The sequence below is a fragment of the Stegostoma tigrinum genome, chromosome 28 (genome assembly GCF_030684315.1).
Source record: "Stegostoma tigrinum isolate sSteTig4 chromosome 28, sSteTig4.hap1, whole genome shotgun sequence".
In the NCBI taxonomy this organism is placed as follows: domain Eukaryota; kingdom Metazoa; phylum Chordata; class Chondrichthyes; order Orectolobiformes; family Stegostomatidae; genus Stegostoma; species Stegostoma tigrinum.
The window spans coordinates 23,337,725-23,356,960 of NC_081381.1; the positions used below are offsets into that span (position 1 = coordinate 23,337,725).

The 19,236-nt window shown below is 39.7% G+C and overlaps 1 protein-coding gene across 1 annotated transcript in view; it reads left to right on the top strand.

Moving 5' to 3' along the window:
- The window catches only part of skia (v-ski avian sarcoma viral oncogene homolog a), a 185,017-nt gene that overhangs the window by 160,981 nt on the left and 4,800 nt on the right, over positions 1–19,236 (top strand). Inside the window, exons 2-6 of the mRNA XM_048561479.2 lie at positions 7,000–7,128; positions 8,579–8,703; positions 9,422–9,690; positions 11,614–11,912; positions 15,260–15,490. Coding sequence (XP_048417436.1) covers positions 7,000–7,128; positions 8,579–8,703; positions 9,422–9,690; positions 11,614–11,912; positions 15,260–15,490 — 1,053 coding nt within the window. The remainder of the gene's footprint in view (positions 1–6,999; positions 7,129–8,578; positions 8,704–9,421; positions 9,691–11,613; positions 11,913–15,259; positions 15,491–19,236) is intronic.

Consider the following 19,236-nt stretch of genomic DNA (forward strand, 5'->3'; position numbering starts at 1 on the left):
CAACCAGGACTCGGGTAATGGTAATTTCTGGTGAAACAGTTGAAGGCACATTAAACTTCCATTAAAGGGAGAGAGACTATTCCTTGTCATTTCTTTATCTGTTATTTCTTGCAATGATTGATCACCATGGATTTACACCCTGTGCTTGCAAGTCTTTGTTTCTGGTAACTCAATGAAGATTGGACCAATTCACTGTGTTTATAAAAGAATCCAGTACTTGATTTTTCATTCTAATTCAAAAATGCAAATAAAGTTATTTTTGAATTCCATTCATAATGGTAAATTTTAAAGGTCATTGTTGTGATTTTGGGGATTTCAAACACACAAAATTCTTGAATCAACCAGGATTTGCAAGTATTACTGTAGTGTGACAAATGCCTTATCCATGTATTGACATCTAGTTTGCATGATTTCCCATCATGCATGTTGAGTTTCAACTGTTAGATATGGACCCACAATTATCCATAAGATCTCACATGCAACTCTTCTATTTTTCCATGTAATTTTTAAATCTTTTAAGTATTGTGTTGACATATCACAGATAATTTCGTTAGACAGTTATCTGTCTGACAGTCTTGGAAAGTGGCTTGCATGACAACCTCCCAATGACAATGGCTGTTTCTAAGCTTGAGCGGGTCAACTTTCTATTCAGCACAAACACTAGCTTGAACTTTAATCCCAGGAAAGAATGTGTGAAAAATTCTGCAGACGATCACAAAGAATTTTATATGGGAAAGAGAGGAAATATTGAGAAATGGAAAACCGAACCCATTGTTACTTGAGAAGCAGGCAGTTGGTCTTTTTTAAAACACATATTAGTTGCCTTCTGTGGGTAGAATTATTCAACTTTGAGCTGATTATTTTGGAGAAAGAAAAAGGAGGGTGAGCCACTAACCTTGCAGTGCATGGGTCACTGCTTCTGCTAGAGACCCTTAGCTGTTGTTCCTCTGCACCATAATAATGGCCTTTATGTTGGGACAGATTTGCTGAGCGCACTCACACAACAAATCCTTTCATCTGAAAGCATTTTCAGAAATGCCACTTACAAAGCAACTGTAAAACAATACATGCCAATGAACTGCAATAGCACAAAATTGTAATTCTCTGGTCTTCTGGCTTTTGAGTTGATGAAACATTCTGAGGAGTATTACCTCAAGTGGAGTATTGGTATAGAACAGTTATTTTAATTGATTGGTGCATAGTGCTTTCTCCGTCTTGTTTGCTCCTGTGCCAAAAATAAATCACATCTCAAAGATGTTTGTTATTAATTATATTCATTTTGAAGTGGAACTGTCTTTTTTCAAGGTGTTTCACCTACCTATTTGGGCCCCAATTATGCCTGTCTCTTCATGGGTACATGGCACATGCCTTGTTACAGTCCTATTCCAGCCTCCAGCCACAACTCTTACTCCGATACGTTGATAGTGTCAACGGTGCTGCTTCCCTCTCTCATCCAGAATTGGAAAAGTTCATTGATTTCACTTTCAATTTCTGCCCTGCCCTCACTTTCACATGGTCTATCTCTGACTCCTCCCTTCCTCAACATCTTCATTTCCATTTCTGGGGATAGACTGGCCACTAATATCCACTATAAACCCACTGATTCCCACAGCCACATGGACTATATATCCTCACACCTTGCTTCTTGTAAAGACTCCATCCCATTCTCTCAGTTCCCCCGTCTCCGTCGCATATGTTCAGATGAGACCAACATCGACAAGGGAGCCTCTGAAATGTCCATTTCTTCCTCAACCGGGGATTCTTCAGCACCAAAGTTTACAGGGCCCTCAATTAGGTCTGACCCATCTCCTGCACTTTTGCCCTTACCCCCTCTCTTCCCTCTCACAACATCCCACCAGCATCCAAATCCAGAAGATCATCAGATGCCATTTCTGCCACCTCCAGCTAGATGCCACCACCAGACACACATTCCCCTCCCCTCTCTTTTCTGCCTTCCACACGGACCATTCCCTCTGGAACACTCTGGTCCACTCTTCCTTCACCCCCAACACCACCCCCATAGCCCCATGGCACCTCACCTGCAAACGGCGAAGGTGCAACACCTGCCCATTTACCTCCTCCCTCCCCAGTATCCACAGGCCTAAACATACTTCGTGTGTTGCTTCACTAGTCTGCTGCATTTGCTGCTCACAATGTGGTCTCCTTTATACTGGAGAAGGGGAAGCGTAGACTGGGTGAACACTTTGCAGAACATCTATATTTTGCCTGCAGCCCTCTGGGCTCAATATTAAGTTCAATAATTTTAGGACCTGAAATCTCCCATGTCCTAGCCCCCTACCCCACATCCCAGGCCTGGTTATCACATACCCTGCCATTACACTCTACCCTTTGGTTAGTCACTAACAGTTCGTATTAACAGCTATTCACCCTCCTAGCCAGATTGTTATCAACTCTTTTGTCTATTCTTCTCGCCTTCTTTCTCTTTAGGCTGTATCCTTTATCCTGTCATTTACTCCCTAACTCCTCTCTCTCCCCACCTCACCACCACCACCACCCCCGGCCTATTTTCTGCATATAAACCAATGCTTTCCTAGCTACCATCAGTTCTGAGGAAAGGTCACCAGACCCGAAACATTAACTCTGATTTCTTCTCCAATGCTGCCAGGTCTGCTGAGCTTTCCCAGCAATTTCTGTTTTTGCTCCGGATTTACAGCATCTGCAGTTCTTTCAGTTTTTTTCTCACCTGCCTTAACTGTTTGCTTTGCAAACATAGCAACATGTTGAGATAACAAGATGTAGAGCTAGATGAACACAGCAGGCCAAGCAGCATCAGAGGAGCAGGAAAGCTGACGTTTCAGGCCTAAACCCTTCATCCAGCTCTACACCGTGTTATCTCGGATTCTTCAGCATCTGCAGTTCCTACTATCTCCATAGCAACATGCTGATGTAGTTTGCTCCAAAGTGCAAACTAGAGAGTTGTTTGACTCTGTTGTTTCTAAATATCCTGTGTAACTTCCCAGTAGGTCTTAACAATCAAAGGAATATCATGTTGAAATCCTATCAGGTCAATTTGACAATTTGAAATCATTTTTTTAAAACTCTGGAAATAAAGTGACTTATCAGATTGTAAAATACAGGCTGATTCACTAATCATTTTGAAACATTAATCTCAGGGTCACAGATTGCTAACAGATTGGCCTAACCTTAGACTGTGCCAGGGAATGGGTGAAATCAGTTGAGGGAATAGAGTGTGGTGGGAACGCAACAATGCTCCTGTTCATCCACTGGATGTCTCATCACTTCTAGGAATCGAGGGAAGGTCATCTCACTTACATGTAAATCTGATTCCAAATCCATACAGTTGACTATTATCTGTCTTCTGAAGTAAGTTAACAAATCTCACAGTTGTATCAATTTCTGAGTACATCTGGTTGGTCTTGCCAACAATGCTTCCATCTGAAGAATGTATTTAAAAAAACAGTGGTCGTGAATAAATTGTGAGTTTTTGATTATCGTGTACTCTAAACAGTAGGGTTGGTGCCTTCTCAAAAATTAGTCCTTGCAAACAGCATCCCATCATATATTTCCCTTTCCTCTCCGAAATCCTTGCAAATATTTTTGCCTGCCAACCCAGGCCCAGCATTTACATACTCCATGTTTGAGTTCCTTAAATTAGGTTTATATCCCGCCACAATACTGAAACAGCTCCTATTAAAACTTCAAATCATATCTGATGTGGCTGTGACAAAAGTAAGCTGCCTTTCCTCATCCGTCTCAATCTGTTGGCAGCCTTTGACATCTTGACTATACCATTCTGGACCACCGTCATCCAGTTGTGTACACCTACTAGTTCCTTTCTTCTCTACTTAGCTGTAGTTTAAGCATCACCTGCAATAACTTCTCTCCCCGCTTCTGCCGATTCTCTCTGGTGCTCCAATGATCTATCATTGTCACCCCGCTCATATTTCCCACTTGTACACTATTCCTCTGATTTCGTCCAAAACTATGGCATTAATTTGCACATGAAAGCTGACATTGCCTAGTTCTACTTCACTATTTTTTCCCTTGACTGCTGCAGTGTTGCTAAATTATCAAGCTGTTCATCTGACATCCAGCACTAGATAAACATGAATTTTATCCAAGTAAATATTAGGAAGAATTAAGCCATTGTTTTTGGCCTCTGTTCCACTCTCTTCCCTAGCCCTTGTCTATACCCCTGTCTATTTGCAACCTTGATATCATGCTTGATACTGAAATAAGCTTCCAACATGTTTGTGCCATTACTAAGGACACTAATTTCTACCTGGATAACATTGCCCAACTTTGTCCCACGTCACCTAATTAAATTTGTATTTATCCTTTATTATTTTGAAGTATAACTACTTTCAATTGATTCTATATTCTTAAAAAACACCATTCAAGTGTAGAGATTTGTTCCATCATCTTTCATTCAGATTTCACTATTAAATAAAGATAAAACACTTAAAGGTTTCTCATTTAAAGATTTCCTTCATTTTTTTAGAAATGTGACCAGAAATGCTACTTGGGTCCTGAAAGGGTTACTTATTGCAGAAAACTTGAGATTTTTGGCCCTCTGTGTCTGTTTCACACTTGACCCACAAAAGAGGCCGTGTTCTAGCAATTTTTCCAGCGTTGACTGTAAGCCTGAAATTGATGTCTTGTCCGAACAAAATGTTCTGTGTGCTTACAGAAAAATAACGGCCTCCCTTTGGCATTATCACCTGTTGTGGTTTTAGAGTTGGAACCCCCAACTGAGAGGTTTTCTGAAATAGAAGGGCATTTGCCAAATACCTAACTGGTGTTATCATCACTGCTGTTCCAGACAGGGTCCTGTTGTTGATCAACACTATGCAAGCTGGAGGCTCTGCATTGGATCAGGGTAATTTACATGCCATGTCATGCAGTTCACATGGTAGACAAAGCAAAATTTGGCACATCACCCAACATATACTACAGCTGCAGGCTCTGAAATCAGTTGACAAGTTGACTTTCATAGGGAGGAAACAACGCTGTGCACTGTTTCACTTCTTTGGTAGAGTGCAGAGTCACATCATTCCACTACCCAATCTCCCTCACCCTCCCATCCCGTCTGTTAGAGTATATTTGACTTAATTACACAGTTGTTTTCCAGTTTTTTTTTGTAATTGGTGAACGAATTAAAGCTACATGTTTATCATGGACTAGAAATAGAGAGAAGGAAATGTATAGTTTTATCTGAAAGACCTCTGCTTTATAAGAAGCTGTTTGTCATAAATCACGAACTTTGTTTGCATAAGGAACAACACCAGCTCAACAAAATGTCTTCTCACTGCAATACCATTTTGCCAGCAAAAGGAAAATTAGCCAATTGCCCACATACCAAAAGCCAGTTTAAGCCACAAGTGGCCAGCTAAGGGCCACTTCCCACAATAGTATTTTATCTGCATTGAGGAGTGTGGATGCTGCAGCTGCCATGAAATCTGGTGGCATTCCACTCAGTTCGCTACCTTTTGGGAGCTCCAAGGTGCCAGCGATGTTTAACAAAATTGTTATCCCAGTAAATGAAGCCTGCATATCAGTTCTTAGTGTCTCCCACCATCCTTGGCCCCTCTTCAAGCACTGCAGCCATTGAGGTGCATCTTCCCTGCAGCTGCATCCACAGCAGTGGTGACTGATAGCAGCAACTTGGTTACGCTGCCATCCCTGTGCCTGAGCTGACTGTTCTTGCGGGAAGCTGATTATTCAGCCACCCCTGTGAATATGCCACCCTATGTTCCAGCAAAAGCAGGGGCCTCCCTGCTTTCAGTTCCAGTGGCAGAATTTCTACCGCCTCTAAAATTCAGGCTTTTGTTTCAGTTTAACCCTTAAATACCAGACTGTTTGTTCAATTACTTCCACCATTTTGTAAACTCTAAATGTCATTCAAACATACAAAATTCTTACGTGGATTTACAAGCCCATACTCAGGAGTCTAGACCTGTGTGACACAGTCTCAGAATTGTGGGAAGACTATTTAGGATTGAAGTGAGGAGGAATTTTTTTCACTCAAAGGGAGGTGAATCGATGGAATTCTATGCCCAGAGGGCTGTGGAGGCTCGGTCGTGGACTTTGTTCAAGACTGGAATTGATAAGATTTATATATATTGAAAATGACAAGGGATACAGAAATAGTGCAGGAAGATTGTGTTGAAAAAAAATCAGCCATGATTTCATTGAATTATAATTCAGGCTCAAAGGAGTGATGAATATTGTTTCTGTTATGTTCTTCTGCCTATTATTTCTGATACATTTTTCCTGATGTATCGTTATAGTCATGGAGAACAGTTACCATGAAACACACTGACTAATAAGTGTCACCATGACAGATCTTGACTGATCATTGCCTTTCCTGTCATTTTCTCAAGATTTTATAACAAGTGACAGCTCCCCACCCACCACCCCCATGCTGTCCCAATCAAAATTAAATGATTTATAGTGTAATTACCAACTGGGTTATTCCTTTTCCTGATCTTACTCTCACCATTAATGATTTATCTCAAGGTTTCTACAAAGTTGAATGACAGGGGTTACATGACAGAGGCCCAAGATGATTCTGCTCCCTTTGGTGAACTTCATGGGCTTTGCTTCTGATTTCTTCATACTGCAACAGGTTAATCCTCCATTTCCTTTGCACTAGCAAGATGTCTACAAAAATAAACAAAAGCTTTTCACTTTAATATTTCCCTCAAAATATTTTTTGGTAAGATTCACATTAGTTTTGAATGTTTTTGAGAAATGCCACTAAAAATATTGAAGAATAAATTTTATTGCTTGTAAGCAATTCTTGGAGAAATACAGCATTCAAAATTTTCTCCCACATTCATCCATATATTTAGCTGTAGCAGAAATTCCACCCTCCCTACGCAAAGATGCTTAATGACCAGAGAAGTTACTGAGTTATATTTTCAGTGTTCTTGAATGATATTTTCTATTAGGTATTTTATATCTGCTTTTAAATACCATGGAAAAATCCAATTTTTTTTTCTCCCTTCTGTTTAGGTGCCTGTTGACCAAACCGTGTTTAAAAAGTTCAAGCAAGATGAAACTGCTTCAGAATCTTCAAGTGCAACTGAGAAGGAAAAACAGCCTGAATGGTGGCGATCCTTTTCCTCCCCATCTAGCACTAAGGTACATAATTCAATAAAAAGTCAAAAAAATCACTCCGTTGGGAGGGAGAAGTGACTGCTTATGTTGTTAGCCTCTGAGAGGCAAGTGGCTTTTACTAAGCTTATGGAAGAAGGATCCAGCATTAAATTTGTGCATCTTTCTGTGCTTTGACACAGCTTTAATGATTACATGAAAAATATCTCCAGTACAGATTGAGCAGTACAACTGGACCTCCCAGTCATGAACCATTTCAACACCCCCTCCCATTCCTCAGACGACATGTCCATCCTGGGCCTCCTGCAGTGCCACAGCAATGCCACCCAAAGGTATTCCGCTTGGGAACCCTACAGGCCAATGGTATCAATATGGATTTCACAAGCTTCAAAATCTTCCCTCCCCCTACCGCATCCCAAAACCAGCCCAGCTCGTCCCCACATCCCTAACCTGTTCCTCCTGTCACCTATCCCCTCCTCCCACCTGAAGCCACACCCCATTTCCGACCTACTAACCTCATCCTGCCCCCTTGACCTGTTCATCCTCTCTGGGCTGGCCTATCCCCTCCCTACCTCCCCACCTACACTCACCTTTATTGGCTCCTTATCTGCCTCTTTGACTTCTCCACCTATCTTCTCCTCTATCCATCTTCGATCCGCCTCCCCCTCTCTCCGTATTTATTTCAGAACCTCCGTTCACTCCCCCATTTCTGATTTAGGGTCTAGGCCCAAAACGTCAGCTTTTGTGCTCCTGAGATGTCGCTTGGCCTGCTGTGTTCATCTAGCTCTACACCTTGTTATCCAGTACAGATTGACATTGATCACATCTGAAGATGGAGCTGTAGCTGCTTAGCTACTTATCTAATAGGAAAAACTTAGCAACATTCTGGAGAAAGGGAGGTTTCTTAAAAGAGGAAACAATATGGGGAAAGTTTTATTTGAATAATTGGATGAAGTTCTATTATTGTGTTGACAGTGGATGTTCTAGGCATCTAATGATCAAGGTTAAGTGTTAAGACTACTTCTTCATCAGAAACATTATACAATGTAAAATTCTCTTCCCTCTGTCCCAGCGAATGATTCACTGGATAAATACACAATCCTGCATGGCACTGATCCATAATGATTAAGATTGGCTACATTCAAGTTTTGGTGTGTGCTGATTACATTGATCTCAGCCAAGGTAATGCCTAGGCCACTGCATTTGGCATCAGCACCTTTGGACTAGAGTGACAAAACTTTTTAGATTTATATGAGTGTGCAGTACATGTACTTATACGTCTGTTGTACCTGGCAGTGATGACTAGAGTAGTTATTTAGGGATGGTAAAGAGGCCTGTCAATGCCTTTAGAAGCGCCAAACCAGCTTCAGAGCGGGAGGGTCACAGAAAATAAGGAGCAAGTGAGGTAAAGCTACAAAGTGTGAAAAGAGCTATTGTATTGCAATTAGAAAGATAAATAATGTTTTTTTTTGTCTAGAATGTTCTAAGTAGCAGTTGTGCACATTCTCAACAAAGACTGTCCGCCTTCAGGCCCTGGTCACCCACCATTTCAACAAGTGAAAAAGAAACTCTGACTCACCTTCCTGCAGTGACCCGAGACAGGTACACATTCTGTTTCTGCTCCAAGTAAATTGGGATTTTATTTATATTTCTTTAAAATTCAGTGATGGCAAACTGGGATATACATTCCTAAAATCTAGAGAACTTACAACTGGAAGGTCCAGATTAAATCAAAGGGCATAAATTTCCCAGCCAGGTGGTTGTGGATTCTGGTTTGTGTGGGACGAATAGTTCCAGAAATGACTTTGGATCAAGATTCTAATTTTATTTACCTACTTCTGGTTTCCCTGGGCCTAAGTAAACCCCCATGGAACTGGCAACCCGTGATATGTCCCCAACTTGCTGCGGTCAGTGGGAAGTGAGCATGGTGTGAAAAGCATCCTCAGTGCATTTGACAAGCTATGATGAATTCAGTCAGTTATACTGAAGAACCCAAGCTTCTGTTAAAAATATTTCTTCACAGGGAATGTTTGTGCTACTTTACAAGTGAGTTCTTCAGGGCCTCCCATTGGAGCTTACGTGTAATTCCAGTGCAGTATGGAATCATAACCCATAAATTCTTCTCACAGGGGGTTGGGTGCTTGAACAAAAATTCAGCTTTTGGGTCTTAAGTTTTATTAACATCAATGACAGGAAAAACAAATTCACGCAACAGAATGAAAGATGAGAATCTTTTTTAAACTTTGGGAATGGCTATCTTTTTGCCATATGTCATTTGAGGTTTAAAAATTGAATGGGTTTGTTTGTACCTTCTCCATAGTTTCTATGCATATAAAAGTTACGAAGGTTCAGTGGCACCAAATGTAGCTTTGACAGCCCTGCCCCAGCAGAGGAATGGACGACAGTCACCATCGGCCACTGCAGTCACTCAGAACATCGCGACTCCAGTTGAAGCTAACAGATCTCGGAAAAGGAGGGCAACTGCAGAATCACAGCTAGAACAGGAAACAGCTGCTTCACTTGCTGCAGTGTTTCCTTCTGAAGACAAAGATTCAGATGCTGAAGTGGAAGTTGAGAGTAGAGAAGGATGTAAGTTTAATTCACGCAGCTATTCTAAATCTAATCCTTCCACCCCATATGATCCTCTCTTGAAAGGGCAGTTAAATGGCCTGCTTCCAAGCACCTGTCAACACAGCACTTGTGTCAAACAATAATGTGATTGGTTTACATGCTTTACTTCCAGTCTGTTCCTCTCCCAACATGCCAACTCAAAGAACCTATTTTAAGTGATTGCATAGAATACATTTCACATAAAGATGTTATTTGGCCCAACCGGTCCACCCTGATATTTATGCTGCACTTAAGCCACCTCCTGTATTTCATCGTATAAATCTAGCATCATAGTCATACATTCCTTTCTGCTGTAAACCCTTGTCCAACTTCTCTTTAAATGCATTTATATTAATTGTTTCAACCCCTCCCTATAATAGCAAGTTCCACAATCTCACCACTGTTGATGGCTAAAGAAGTTTCTTCTCACTTCCCTATTGGATTTCTTAATGACTATCTTATATTGATGGCCTTTAAATGTGCTCTTCCCCAAAAGTAGAAAGTCTCTCCTATCCACTCTATCAAAACTTTTCTGAATTTTAAAGACCTTATCTTTTTTCAAGGAGAAAGAGACCCAGCATATCAATCCTTTTCTGATATGTAAATACAAACACATTTCTGGTAAAATCCTTATATATCTTTTCTGCTGCCCCTGTAAGACCTTTTTAAAATATGATGGCCACAACTGCAGCCAGTAAAGTATAAGTGTGATCTGAACAAGATTAATGACAGATTAAGCATAACTTCCCTACTCATTAGTTCTGTCCTGGTAAAAATAAAACCTAATGCTTTTTTTATGGTCTTGTTAACATATAGCACAACTTTTAGCAGTTGGCATATTTGTACTCCAGATCCATTGTTCCTCCATTTCACATGGACCTGGATCTTCCAAATGATAGGTTACTTCCCTGTTGTCCTATTAAAATGTACTATTTTACTTTTGTCTGAGTTGAGCTTTATTTACCAATTATTTGCTAATTCTGGAAGATTATTAATGACCCTCATAATTTGTTGCAGTCCTCCCAGTATTGACTATATGCCACCTAGTTTGGTTTCATCTGCAAGTTTAGAAAATGTATTTTTGATTCCAGAGTCCAAAATAGAGCGACATATAGAAACAAATTCCTTGGATGTTAGATCATGAAACAGTAGTGAATAAGTGAATTGCTCTCTTTGCTGATTTAACATTGCGGTCATTAATTTATATTAAGCAAAGAACTTCCTGTTAAAATAGCAATTAGAGATTCCAGATGAGTATCCTACAGTTGAAGTGCAGAGGCAGTGCTTCTTAGATTGAGAAAGAAAAGTGAAATTATGGCATTTTAAAAAGCCTTTGGACAACCATTGTTGAGATAAACACCAATCATGATTGTATCTGCCATATTTAAGCTTGTTATTCAATCTCAACTGAAGCAGCCGCACTTAAGCGGGCATGTGTTTCATTGATCTAGACAGAGGAAAGTCAGATATATTTTTGCCATACGTCGTTTGAGGTTTAAAAAGTGAATGGGTTTGTTTGTACCTTCTCCATAGTAATTTAGCGACTAGGATCAGAAAATGCAAATGCATGGAAATTATACAAAGCTAAGGCTGGTCCTCAGCTGTGATCCTTCATCTGATACTTGTTTAGATACCCACATGAAGCATGGTGACATGATCAAGTACTAGAGGATGGTCAGCACTTATTGCATAGACCTGTACTTTCAGGACATGGGAAAGAAGTAGAATATGTTGGTGTCAAAAGGAACCTGTGAGAAAGGGTTAGGATTGGAGACCACACTTAAAGTCTACTTCTTGTATTTAGTATAGCTTCATTAGTAAATTCCAAATAGTCCATATTAACAATTAAACTCTCTCATTATAAGTATGTATTATAATACAAATGTATTTTCCCTCCTACAGTCACATCATCATTGTCTTCACTTTCTTCTCCCTCCTTCACTTCGTCTGGCTCATCAGCAAAAGACCTGAGCTCACCTGGGGTGCAAGTTGCATCTAGTGGTCCATTTGAGACTCCAGGCCACACAGATACACATAACAGTGGGTTAGAAGTGGAGCTAGAACACTTGAGGCAGGCCTTGGACAATGGAATCGACACCAAGGAGGCCAAGGAAAAATTCTTGCATGAAATCATCAAGATGCGAGTAAAGCAAGAGGAAAAACTGAATGCTGCGTTACAAGCCAAGCGCAGTCTACAGCAGGTAAGAGAAGGGGACACTTATAAAATAACTCTATTTTCTAAATTCCAGGTTAAATTAAAACAACAGAATAAATGTGCACGAATAGAAAGGGTAGTGAATTTTGCATTTACTATCTTCAGATAGATTAACAGCTGACGAAGGAGTGAAAAAGTACAGTGTGCTGGTGCTGTATTGATTAGTACAATTTTTTTATATTAGTGCTCTTGACAGATTTGCAACCATTATAATTGTCTGAACACAATAATCAGCAAAGTAACCAGCAACAATTAGTAAAGTTAGATCAAGTTAGGTGACCTCAAGATTTGATTACAGAATTGGCTTCATGGTAAGAGACAGAGGGTGGTGGTAGAGGGTTATTTTTTGAACTGGAGGCTTATGACCACCAGTGCTCCACAGGGATCAGTACTGGGTCCACTTTTGTTTGTCATTGATATAAATGATTTAGATGAGAATGCAGGAGGCATGATTAGTAAGTGTGCACATGACACCAAAATTGGTGCTATTGTATACAGTGAAGAAGGTTTTCTAAGAGTATGAAGAAATCTTGATCAGTTGGGTCAATGGACTGAGGAGTGGCAGATGGAGTTTAATTTGGATAAATGTGAAATATTACATTTTGACAATACAGACAAGGACAGATCTTAGATAATTAATGGTAGGACCCTGGGTAATCTTGTAGATCAGAGAAACCTAGGGGTTCAGGTACATAATTCTTCAACATTTGCATCACAACTAAACAGGGTGGTTAAGAAGGTATTTAGCCTGCTTGCCTTCATTGCTCAGACCTTTGAGTATAGGGGTTGGGATGTCATGTTGACATTAGTGAGACCTTTTCTGGACTACTGTGTGCAGTGCAGTCGCCCTGTTAGAGGAAAGATATTAAATCGGAGAGGGTTCAGAAAAGATTTACCAAGATGTTAGTGGGACTGGAGTGTTTGAGATGTCAAAATAGATTGGAAAGACTGGGACTATTTTCACCGGAGCACAGGAGGTTGAGAGGTGAACTTATTGAGGTTTATATGAGGTGAATGACAAGGGTATTTTCTTTAGGGTGGGGAAGTTCAAAACTCGGGGTATAGTTTTAAGGTGAGAGGACAAAGATTAAAAAAGGACTTGACAGGCAACATTTTTGGAGAATGGTTTGTGTGTGAAATGAACTGTCAGTAAAAGTGGTGGTTGAAGGGACAGTTACAACATTCAAAAATCATTTGGATAAGTTCATGAATAAGCAAGGTTTGGAGGGGACATGTGCTAGGCATGGACAGGTGGGACTAGTTTAGTTTGGGAACATGGTTGGACTGAAGGGTCTATTTCCATGCTGCATGACTCTATAACAAGCCAAAACAACCAAAAACAAATTGCTGGAGAAGCTCTGGCAGCATCAATGGAGAGAGAAAACCGATAATGTTTCAGATTCAGTGACCCCTCTTCAGCCAGTGACAAGCTCACACTATTACCTGAACACCACAGAAAGAATTCCAGTTTGGTTCAAATAAGGACAGCAAGAACGTATAGAACATAACCTCAGCATTTGTGACCTTAATGAATTAGCCTATAATGTCCTCGCTGCAAATACATGGTTTCAGTGCATGCAAATTCGTATCACTTAAGCTTTTTCTGTACTTTTCCACCAATCCAGTCTAGTCTTCTATACTCCCAGTTTAGGTGTCTTTAGTCAGATTTCAAGTTGACAGAGTATATGATATCACTATGATTGTGCTATACCTGAAGCACCAGTCTGATTCAGATGCAACGTTTATACTTCTGAGCAATAATTTAGATATGCTTTAAAACAGTCTCCTCCACCACCACAACTTGTCTTGTAGACCACTGATTTTGCCTAAGGGTCCCACTTTTATTGGAGAAGAAGTCCTGCATTACCTCAAGCAAAAAAAATTGAATAATTAATTGACATTTTGTTTCAAGCTGACTAACTTAACCAGTGGCTGCCGAAGTTAGCAAGTAAAACCTACTACCTGGCCTGTGGATGTGAATTGCTCATTCCAACTGCAGTCAAGAAACATAACTGTCCACATCTACAGTGATATTTATATTACTGTTGGTGCTGCACTGCCTTCCGGGGATACCCACTTGAAGCCAATAAGGACTGCAGTTGCTGGAAACCAGAGTCAATAGTCAAAGGATTTCGGCCTGAAATGTTGATTTTCCTGGTCCTCTGACACTGTCTGACCTGCTGTGCTTTTCCAGCCTCACTCCACAACATACACTGATGAATTCATTGTTCTGCATATTCTGCATTATAATATTGGCATGTTTATTTATTAGCACTATCATGGTTCATAATATTAGATAATTGTTTTGACCATGCACCCAGTTCTTTAGTCTACAGCGTCCTGTACAGGAAATGATAAACAACATGGCTTCTCATGCTGAGGGGATGAAAAGGGCCTTAGGGAAATGCCATCTTTATTATCTAATTTCTTACGTTAAGAAAACAAAGGGTTGCTTATTATACTAAATTACTCATTGTTGGGCAGCACTCAAACGATTGTCATGAGGATGCCCATTTCTGTAAGTGAAATGCAGTAACTACTGCAATTACAAGCGAAATCTCCTAATTTATTTTGGTCTTGAACACTTCAATGTAGACAACAGGTATATAAATAGCATATTCTAATGTGAAGGTAGCAAGGCCCCAGTGGCACCCAAAACCTAGTATTTCATGGATTTTTAGAACAGGATTTGTCAGGTTGGAAAATTAGTGCCTCACTATATTGATTCTCCAATGAAAAACAACCAGAAAATACAGCAGTATAAAACAGTGTTGTATCCATTTTGGTGCTACTTGGAAACTTGTCACAGAATCCCATCTTTGGCTAATTAACATAGAGCCATAGAGGCATGTAACGTGGAAACAGATCCTTCGGTCCAATTAGTCCACACCGACCATGTTCCCAAACTAAATTAGCCTCACCTGCCTGCTTTTGGCCCATATCCCTCCAAACGTTTCCAATGCACGTGCTTATCCAATTGTCTTTTAAACATTGTAACTGTACCTGTATCTGCCACTTCCTTTGGCAGTTCTTTACACAAATGAACCACTCTCTGAAAAAATATTGCCCCTCATGTCCCCTTATGTGTTGATTTCCATCCTTTTGGAAGGTGTTTTCCAACCTAGCCACTAACTTGGAAGAAATTAAAACAGAAAATGATTGTTTTGTCTGTAGCTGATGCCTAAAATGATGTGTATTTCCAGTATTTTCTGTTTTTAATTTAGGTTTTCAGCATCTGTGATATTTCACATTTGTACTCATTTGTAAGGCTAATTCTTCAGTCGAACACACTTCTTTAACTAACTGAATTCTGTACAATTCTTTGCTTTGTAGGAACTTGAATTTCTTCGTGTGGCCAAGAAAGAGAAACTACGTGAAGCAACAGAAGCAAAACGCAATTTAAGGAAAGAAATCGAGCGTCTTCGAGCAGAAAGCGAAAAGAAAATGAAGGAGGCAAACGAATCACGGATAAGGTTAAAACGAGAACTAGAACAAGCAAAACAAATCCGTGTCTGTGACAAAGGTTGTGAGGCTGGGCGACTGAGGATCAAATATTCAGCACAGGTAATTATGATATTAGAATAATAAAAGTTCATGTTTTTTTTAAACTCAAAACACACCCTTTGTGTTGTTTGTGAATATGGAGTAGATTGCAAAAGCAGTGCTTGAATGTTCTATTATATTTTGGCTGACAAACTGAAAGTTATGAGAACAGGAAAACCACTGTCTCGATACTTCTGACGAACCCTGATAAGATCAACTAAGATCTACCAAGCACAGGTTATTCTGGTTGTGAATGTGAGAACCAGTCTGTTGATTCTGAGCTTTCTGTTGATAAGATAATGAATTTTGCATCATGGTGTTGCTTTTGTGTTGGGGCTACAAAATTTGGTGTACTTATTCCAGTTCCTTTTTTCCCCTTTTATTCAATCTTCTCCTTCTTCCATATCTGCACTCCGACTCATCCAATTCCCTCAACCCCTTCAAAATTCTTTGACATCTTGCAGCGCCATTTTCAAGTAGCATTCTTCAAATCTAAGTTAAACCAGGATCTGGAGAAATTCAACCTGTATCTATCCAGTGTAAATTGGACAATGTATTCTGAACGTACATCCAAAACTAAATAGCGATAAGCCCAAACCAGACTTGGCTTTGGCCTTCTTTTACTTGCAGCAGATAAGGTATACACCTGTCATCTTGCCCACTGCAGGGCCGTTGGTCTCTTGACCAGCTTTGACAATGAGCTGTCATGATCATTAGTAGATCTGGGGAAGGGGGAGAGGAGGTAGAGGCCTTCACATTTTAGTTGCATTTTCACTTTACCAATCATGCTATGCAAGAAGCTTCATCCAGTTCCCTGCCTTCTCCATCAGAAAGGTAATCGTCTTAATTCAGCACCACCTCTGAGAGCTTTGAACCAGCACTGGATGTAACCCTGTGTTCTGTTGGACTGTTTTTGAATCACCAATTTATCTGTTTAAAAAATCTGTATTGTTTAAGTATAAATATTGTCCAATTTTTAAAATTTACATAGAGAAACAAATGGTCTTTTAATGCAAATAATGAGTAAAACATATATAGCAATTAAATGAGGGTAAGAAGGGGTTAAGATTACAAATCCATTAGACATCCCTCTGTCGACTTGCTTCCAGAAATGAACAAAAAGATTGGGAAGGGGGAAAGTAGTACAGATTCAAGACATTAGCAATGAAATGAGAAAAGGAAATGATGCAGATTTCCATTTCACCATCATGGGAAATTGCACAGGACAACTGTGCCAGACTAAACAAAACTGAGTAGGAACTTCAACATGGGTGTCACCCACAGTACATTTCTGGTTGAGGGAAATGGATGACATTCCATACAATCCAGCTGTGTTCCATACTGCAGTGTTTACAGTATCTTTCACACAACACCGAAAAAAAAGTGTATGGAAAGGATTAGCTAAAGAAACATGAACAAAGTAAATACTTATCAGTGTGGAAAATTTTCTTTCTTATATCACATTGACACAGAATTTCAGCTTGTGAAACACTGCTTTGAAATTGAATAACCTGGTGTACATCTAAGTGTATATTGCTCGCACAGAAACCACATCAAAGGCATGTGAAACTGATTAGCATAGAATCTCTGGACTAGGCCACCCTTTTTTCAGTGGAGCTGTTTTATGTTAAATTTTGCTTGCCTAAGATAATTTTCAAAGCAGTTATTATGTTACAATGGAACTGCCATCATCCTGAAATGATGAGCACTCTTTTGGTGAAAGTTGAGGTCCAAGATTATGTGCTCAATTTCTGGATCCAGTTTAAAACTCTTCTTTTGAATCTAATCTGAAACTGCTCCTGATTAAACTACACTGAGGTTTAAATTGATCTGCCCAGGCTGCGCCCTGTTCCATGCCAGCTCAGCACAGCATCAATTCCCTGATATTTCAAAAATCTATCTACCTCCTTTTTAGATATTTTCAGTGATCTAATTACTACCCACTGCTACATGCATTGCATACAAGCACTGATCCAATACTCATGAATAATCAACAATAGAATTATTTTAAGATCAAGATATTGCTGCTGCATTGTTATTTGATTGACTAAAACTCAGAAATTGGCCTCACAGACCAGAAAGGTCCCAGATTAGATCATTGATCTAGACCTGATTTATTTGATTTCATCTAAATCAGTGACTAGACTATGACAGTTGGTAGGCTTTACCCTTGAGTTCTCACCCTGAGTACTGTCCGCTGGCCCCTGCTGAAAGTACATTCACTCTGATGATGTGGATGAGAAAAGGATCAGGCTCAGCTGTGATATCCACCTATTTAAATCATTCATTTTCATGGTCTGTAGTTTCACAAGCTGAGTTAATGTCATGTTGAAAGGAAAATGTTCATCTATTGCAAGTATTTGTCTTGTTTTAGTTTATTTATGGGTCACAGATGTTATTTGTTTCTTGGATTGCAAGTTGCTGCACAGTGATTTTTTTAGTCATGGTCAGGAGGTGCTGTTGATTCCACAAGAGGAGGAGGTTGGATTGGCTACTCACTTTAGCACGCTTCCTGACAGCTGGTCATAGAGCAGTGGCAGCCTGTTGTCCTCCCTTTTGAATGGATAATGATTTGTGCTGTCAAAAGAATGGCAAAATAATAATAAAGCAAAATTAGAAGGGAGGTATGATAATGAAATAGTCCCATGACAACATCTCTGACATTAGCTACACCTGCTAGCAACACTAAGCTTTTGTGCCATCTATTCACATTGCCATTATCACCTATTTCTTCCACATGTTATATTGGTTGCCATCCCTTCTAATTAAGACTTAATTGTCAAGCTAGCCGTGCTGAAGTATTAAGGCACATACCTGACCTAGAGTTACAGCTGAGCCAAAGATTGTTTGTTGTATTGTACTAGTATCCTCAGTTGCAAGCCAATTACACTCTCCCAGATGCACCAATTATCTTGTGAGGAGAAGACCATGCTAAACGTAACAGGTGGAAGGGGGTTGGTGGTAGTTAACAAGAGTCCAAACGCTTTTGAGATCTGCATTAGCTATTGCTGATAACCAAGGCGTAACTAACTATTCTGTTATAACTCGTAGTACACCATATTTCTCAATCAGAATGTTGCAGCCTGTGTTATTTGCGTTCTTGTTCTTTGTGGGAGTCATTTAGTTTTTTTATGTAACAGGTAAGTTGCTCCCAAAGTTTTTGAACCTTTTGAAAACTAAAGATATTTTGTGGCAGAAGGTTATAATTAGAGTCCCTGGAATTTTTTTTTTCTTTTCAATAATATGGCCACAAAACTATTGCTAATTTTGAAAATCCGATGGAAAGTGAGAAAGAAAAGAGTTGGAATATTTGTGTCAAGCCGATTACTGTGGCTTGATGCACAAAAATGGATGAATGTCAAATGATTTACTGTTCACTTTTTTTTATAGGTAGGAAGGGCACATCTTGGATTCCTGTATGTTTTGATCTTTAAAAATATAATCCACATTAGATTTCAGCTCTGTGATGTAAAAACCCTTATGAACATCGAGTTCCAGGAGCTGAACACAGCACCATATTTTTGCAGCTATTCCCAAAATGCCACATACGTGATTTTCCTGATCGATAACAGTCACTTCATAGGAATGTTAAGAACTAGAGCAAGCCATTCAACTCCTTGAGCCACCAGGTATCAGACAGTATACCAGACAATCTATCTTTGCTGAGTAATTGGGTAAATTTGTTACTCTGAGATGAAATTGACAAATTAGGACAGGTGATAGATCTGTGTATTATACCACGCTCATCATCAACATGCAGACTTGAT